Here is a 6874-nt window from a genome sequence, read left to right as displayed (position 1 = left end):
CCATTGATATTATAATGATGTTCAGTGATCTCTATCAAAGCATCGTTCTATCTCCAGTTCCGACTAAACAAGTCAACTAAACATACAAATGTATTTCAAACTTAGCATTACAGTGAATGAGCATCCAACAGATAAACGGAATATTGCAGACAAGATATGTCAACTTTAAAACACCAATACAACAAGAAAACGACGTATTATCACATCACACAGTCAATAGTGGGTACTGATTCTGAGTAGGTTCACCTGAAAACCGAATAATAAAAAGGTTAGATAGTTGAGACTTTCACACTAAATTTCAAGAAAGACATTATACCAAAAAAAATATATATATATACCTGAGACAGTTTTGTTCTCCTTATTCGCGGCCTTCATAGTTTAATTGAACACTAGGAATGTGTTGGACTTTGTAATAACTTTCCCCACCTGGTACGAGTTTCGTCTTCCACTCCTTGTTCCTATCGGTGATTTTCAGTTCCTTTAAAGAAGTTATATACTTGAGCCCTTCCGGTAACTCCTCCAACTTTTCACAATACCATATAGACAAGGTACGAAGACATGGCATCGACCCTTCTTCGACTATCCACTCTTCCAAGTCGTATAGGAACGATATTTCTAGATTACATAACTGAGGGAATCCACCTTTTGAACACACCATCTTCCTCCCCACGAAAGATCTGTGGCCTAATACAACCGACTTTAAATGAAGCAACTTTTCCAGAATCTGCAGTGGATCCTCATCCATTTTACATATACGTAGAGATATGTGTGCAAGGTGGGGAGGCAATCGAGAGTGATCAGGAAGCCTTGTCATATGTATCTAGATGCCTTAGATGAATGAAACTCCAAAGGAAATCCACATCATAAGCCCCATCGGATTCGTTGTTCTCATCGATCAATGTAAGGTCCTCTAGGTTTCTTAATTCACAGAGAGATGACGCTAGAACTTCAGAAGTATACCTGCCTTTGAGATATAGCCGGAGAGTCCTGAGCCTCTTCAATCGGAGGAAGTCTGTGATGCTACCGTATTCTGATTGGAACCACCTCAAGCACTCCAGGTTCACTAGATTACCCAATTCCAACTTTGTTTTATAGTCAATAAAAGTGGGAAGCCGCAGGAACCTCAACTCTACCATCTCTTTAAAGATACTTGGCAGATAAACTTCTTTCCTGGAGAAAATTCTCAAATAGATTAGAAGCTTTAGATTCCGTAAAGAAGAAGGTACATGAGTCGCCCAACCCATGTGTAAGCTCAAATATCTCAAATGAATGAGCTTTCCAATGCTGGATGGTATTCTCCCTCCTCTATCGTCGCTTTTATCATCTAAACAATCTGCAGTGGATCCTCCTCCATTTTGCATTTATGTAGAGATATGTGTGCAAGGTGGGGAGGAAATCGAGAGTGGTCAGGAAGCCTTGTCATATGTATCTTCAGTTCTAGAAGCCTTAGATGAATGAAACTCCAAACGAAATCCACATCATAAGCCCCATCGGATTCGTTGTTCTCATCGATCAATGTAAGGTCCTCTAGGTTTCTTAATTCACAGAGAGATGACGCTAGAACTTCAGAAGTATACCTGCCTTTGAGATATAGCCGGAGAGTCCTGAGCCTCTTCAATCGGAGGAAGTCTGTGATGCTACCGTATTCTGATCGGAAGCCGAGCAAGCACTCCAGGTTCACTAGATTACCCAATTCCAACTTTTTTTTAGCTTTGATACGAAAGGGAAGCTGCAGGAACCTCAACTCTACCATCTCTTTAAAGATGATACTTGGCAGATGAACACTTTCGAAGGAGAAAATTCTCAAATAGATTAGAAGCTTTAGATTCCGTAAAGAAGAAGGTACATGAGTTGCCCAATCCATTTCTAAGCTCAAATATCTCAAATGAATGAGCTTTCCAATGCTGGATGGTATTCTCCCTCCTCTATCGTCGCTTTTATCATCTAAACTCAAATCCAAGACCCTAAGCAATTGTAAATTTCGGAATTCTTGACCTGACTGCTTCCACAAGTTGCTGTCGAGTCCAAACCCCAAAACAGATCTAGCTTTTTGATTGTTTTTACGTCCCAGCATATCAAATGCATTACCACCACCGTGTACTGCGAGTCTTCGAGATCTAGTAGGAGTATGCGCATTGATGGTAGAGGTGGAAGAAGTAGGTACTTTGATAAACTGAAGAAACTTCTCTTCTTTGGCTTTATATAAGCATACTTCTCTCATCATGTCATGCATTTGACAATACTCCCATCTGCATCTCAAATCCTCTTTTACTGCAATAACCATATTTCTCCTTACTAGCTCGTCTATGTATTCTTCTCCAATTTTCCTAGTGGTTGCTCCATCGCCACTTGATGTTATTATTCCTTCTGCTTCCCAGAGATAATACAATCTCTCCACTTGTATCTTGTAATCTCTCCACTTAGTTTTGCTATTTAAAATTTGGAAAGCAAAACTAAGATTTTCTGTCTGGGAGCTATCATTGCGTTACTGTTTGGTTGTATATTTATGTTTACTTTCAAGTGGATGAGTGCTGATCACCTGAGTAGTGAAAAAAGCGAACCAGGTCGCGATGGAATGGAACCAAGAGACTTTCTTGAATCCTCAGAGGTGTTGTATATATGATTTGATTGTGCCATTGATCAGGGGCGAAGCCAGAAGAATTATTTAATGGGTGCATTACTAGTGATAAAAAATAAATCTGCATGCAATGGGTTTCGAACTCAGGACATTATGGGTGCAAACCCTGTTTTTTACCAATTGATCAACTGAAACTATAGTAACATTAGGTGTAACATTTCAAATATCAATAAATAAGGGGGTGCACGTGCCACCACACCTCTAAACGTGGCTTCGCCCCTGCCATTGATATTAACTGTGAGGAGTCCCATTGTGGTGAGAAACTCTTGACTAAACTCCAAGGTTCTATATCTGTTAAAACGGATTAACTATATATTTCATTTAAAAGCTCTTGACATTCCTTAAACCAAATGATGAAATCATGTTAAGAATAATATTAAGTGATCACTATCAAAGCACCATACTATCTCCAATTCCGACCATACAATACAAGTCAACTAAGCACACACAACGGAGACACATCGAAGAAGATATGGTTCAACATACAAAATATATTTCAAACGTAGCAATGCAACACATAAACGGAATATCGCAGACAAGATATGTCAACTTTAAAACACCAATACAACAAAAACGACTTATTATCACATCACACAATCAATAGTGTCCTGAGCAGGTTCACCTGAAAACCAAATAATAGATAGTCAAGACTTTCACACTAAACTTCAAGGAGGATATATAACCAACAAAATGCACAATATTGACATTATACACAAATAAATATATACCTGAGACAGTTTTGTTCTCCTTATTCCTCGCCACGATAGTGTAATTGAACACTAGGAATGTGTTGGACTTTGTGGTAACTTTCCCCACCTGGTACGAGTTTCGTCTTCCACTCCTTGTTCTTATCGGTGATTTTCAGTTCCTTTAAAGAAGTGATATACTTGAGCCCTTCCGGTAACTCCTCCAACTTTTCACAATACCATATAGACAAGGTACGAAGACATGGCATCGACCCTTCTTCGACTATCCACTCTTCCAAGTCGTATAGGAGCGATATTCCTAGATTACATAACTGAGGGAATCCACCTTTTGAACACACCATCTTCCTCCCATCGAAAGATCTGTAACGTAATACAACCGACTTTAAATGAAGCAACTTTTCCAGAATCTGCAGTGGATCCTCATCCATTTTACATATACGTAGAGATATGTGTGCAAGGTGGGGAGGCAATCGAGAGTGATCAGGAAGCCTTGTCATATGTATCTAGATGCCTTAGATGAATGAAACTCCAAAGGAAATCCACATCATAAGCCCCATCGGATTCGTTGTTCTCATCGATCAATGTAAGGTCCTCTAGGTTTCTTAATTCACAGAGAGATGACGCTAGAACTTCAGAAGTATACCTGCCTTTGAGATATAGCCGGAGAGTCCTGAGCCTCTTCAATCGGAGGAAGTCTGTGATGCTACCGTATTCTGGTCGGAAGCCGCCCAAGCACTCCAGGTTCACTAGATTACCCAATTCCAACTTTGTTTTATAGTCAATAAAAGTGGGAAGCCGCAGGAACCTCAACTCTACCATCTCTTTAAAGATACTTGGCAGATGAACTCTTTCCCGGGAGGAAATTCTCAAATAGATTAGAAGCTTTAGATTCCGTAAAGAAGAAGGTACATGAGTCGCCCAACCCATGTGTAAGCTCAAATATCTCAAATGAATGAGCTTTCCAATGCTGGATGGTATTCTCCCTCCTCTACTGGATGGTGATTGGGGGAACCCACCTTTTGAACACACCATCTTCCTCCCCACGAAAGATCTGTGGCCTAATACAACCGACTTTAAATGAAGCAACTTTTCCAGAATCTGCAGTGGATCCTCCTCCATTTTACATTCACGTAGAGATATGTGTGCAAGGTGGGGAGGCAATCGAGAGTGATCAGGAAGCCTTGTCATATGTATCTAGATGCCTTAGATGAATGAAACTCCAAAGGAAATCCACATCATAAGCCCCATCGGATTCGTTGTTCTCATCGATCAATGTAAGGTCCTCTAGGTTTCTTAATTCACAGAGAGATGACGCTAGATTTCCAATGCTGGATGGTATTCTCCCTCCTCTATCGTCGCTTTTATCATCTAAACTCAAATCCAAGACCCTAAGCAATTGTAAATTTCGGAATTCTTGACCTGACTGCTTCCACAAGTTGCTGTCGAGTCCAAAACCCAAAACAGATCTAGCTTTTTGATTGTTTTTACGTCCCAGCATATCAAATGCATTACCACCACCGTGTACTGCGAGTCTTCGAGATCTAGTAGGAGTATGCGCATTGATGGTAGAGGTGGAAGAAGTAGGTACTTTGATAAACTGAAGAAACTTCTCTTCTTTGGCTTTATATAAGCATACTTCTCTCATCATGTCATGCATTTGACAATACTCCCATCTGCATCTCAAATCCTCTTTTACTGCAATAACCATATTTCTCCTTACTAGCTCTTCTATGTATTCTTCCCCAATTTTCCTAGTGGTTTCTCCATCGCCACTTGACGTTATTATTCCTTCTGCTTCCCAGAGATAATACAATCTCTCCACTTGTATCTTGTAATCTTCGGGAAAATGAGCTAGGTAGAGGAAGCAATGCTTTAACTGCATTGGCAAATCTTCATAGCTTAGAGACAATACTCGGTAAACCGAATCTTGACTGTTTTCATCTATGCGAACTATCTGAGTTTGAATATCGTCATATATTCTTTTCCACTCTTCAACCATGGTTTTATTAGCTAACAAGCCTCCCAGCACTTTAACGGCTAATGGGAGTCCTCCACAATATGTGACCATTTTCTTACCCATGGCTTCTAGTTCTTCATCAACATTAAACTCTGAAAACAGTAACACATATTATAAGATTAGAGTCTTGAAATAGTATATGTGTCTAGTCTGTTCATATTTTCAAAAAATTATAATATATCTATCTATTTATACTATTATTAGCGATGTGATTTTTTTACCTTTGATCTCTCATGTTAACCGTTTGAGCGACTAAAGTCGTTGATACCCTTAATCTATAATTAATTTTATAAATTAAAAGGAATTATATATTTTTCTAACTTAATGATTATCTGGAGAATCGTTAGTTTTTATGATGGCGTCTTTTATTTTTACTTAGTATTTTATACTTTACGCCAGTTTGTATTACTACCACTTTTTTTTTTGTTTTGAACATTTAAGTTCACTTTCAATATGAAGTTTATATTGCTAAACTTGCGATTTTCTTACCTCTGAACTCCCATGTTAAAAGTTATAGCGACTAAAATTATTTTTTTAATCTATAATTAATTTTATAAATTAAAAAGAATTATATATATTTTCTTACTTAATGATTATCTGGAGAATTGTTAGTTTTTATGATGGCCTCTTTTATAGTTTACTTAGTATTTTATACTTTACGCCAGTTTGTATACTACCACTTTTTTTTTTGTTTTGAACATTTAAGTTCACTTTCAATATGAAGTTTATATTGCTAAACTTGCGATTTTCTTACCTCTGAACTCCCATGTTAAAAGTTATAGCGACTAAAATTATTTTTTTAATCTATAATTAATTTTATAAATTAAAAGGAATTATATATTTTTCTAACTTAATGATTATCTGGAGAATCGTTAGTTTTTATGATGGCCTCTTTTAGTAACATGTTTTAGTAAAATAATATAAATATGAAACTAATCAATAATAAATATAAATAATTATTACTTCGGCGTATATATGCGGATGAGTCACTTAGTAGATAGATATATGTTATCTCAGATGATAATTTAGGAATTACTACTCAAGATTTTTGATAAGAAGGCCCGTAAGAGATTCATATGATTCTTATATAAAAACGTACCGGTTATATCTCGTCTATGGAATGCTATGCTCTCACATAGCTTCCAACTTTCTTCAGGAGTAAGGATTTTTGGTCTAAAGGGAAAACATGCTGGGTCGGCCTGCAAACCAACACCTTCATTACGTGAAGTAAGAATCATCTGCCAACCTGCAGTTGTATTTACTTTCATCTCAGGGACTCAAAAGGCATTTTATGAAATAGCTATGGGGAGTACTTAAGTATTGTATGTACAATTTAGAGAGGTCACCTCTTTCTTGGGGGAAAACGTCTTTTATTTTGTCCCAGTCTTCGTTTTTCCATACATCATCCATGACAATTAAATATTTAGATGTTTCCAACGAATGAAAGATCTTTGCCTGGAGTGTATCCTCATTCATTTGTTCGATGCCCGTATCATGTGGTCTAAGCTCTTG

At 37.7% G+C, this 6874-nt stretch overlaps 1 protein-coding gene and 1 long non-coding RNA gene across 3 annotated transcripts in view; both read right to left on the bottom strand.

Annotated features, from left to right (window-relative positions):
• Positions 1-30: 30 nt before the first annotated feature.
• The window catches only part of LOC106339532 (disease resistance protein RPP8-like), a 19233-nt gene continuing 12389 nt past the window's right edge, over positions 31-6874 (bottom strand). For both annotated transcript variants that reach the window (XM_013778360.1, XM_013778359.1), the window contains exons 5-8: positions 3857-4350; positions 1334-1445; positions 339-724; positions 31-246 (exon numbers count right to left, since the gene is read on the bottom strand). In XM_013778360.1, coding sequence (XP_013633814.1) covers positions 359-724; positions 1334-1445; positions 3857-4350 — 972 coding nt within the window. In that variant the 3' untranslated portion in view covers positions 31-246; positions 339-358. The remainder of the gene's footprint in view (positions 247-338; positions 725-1333; positions 1446-3856; positions 4351-6874) is intronic.
• LOC106339538 lies at positions 3003-3823 on the bottom strand. Its single transcript, XR_001269177.1, has 2 exons — positions 3367-3823; positions 3003-3260 (listed from the first exon to the last, which is right to left on the bottom strand). It is a non-coding gene; the product is annotated as an uncharacterized LOC106339538 (long non-coding RNA).

Source organism: Brassica oleracea, chromosome C4 (genome assembly GCF_000695525.1).
Source record: "Brassica oleracea var. oleracea cultivar TO1000 chromosome C4, BOL, whole genome shotgun sequence".
NCBI lineage: Eukaryota > Viridiplantae > Streptophyta > Magnoliopsida > Brassicales > Brassicaceae > Brassica > Brassica oleracea.
The sequence above is the reverse complement of the archived record's forward strand: the minus strand, read 5'-3'. Positions and strand labels throughout refer to the sequence as shown.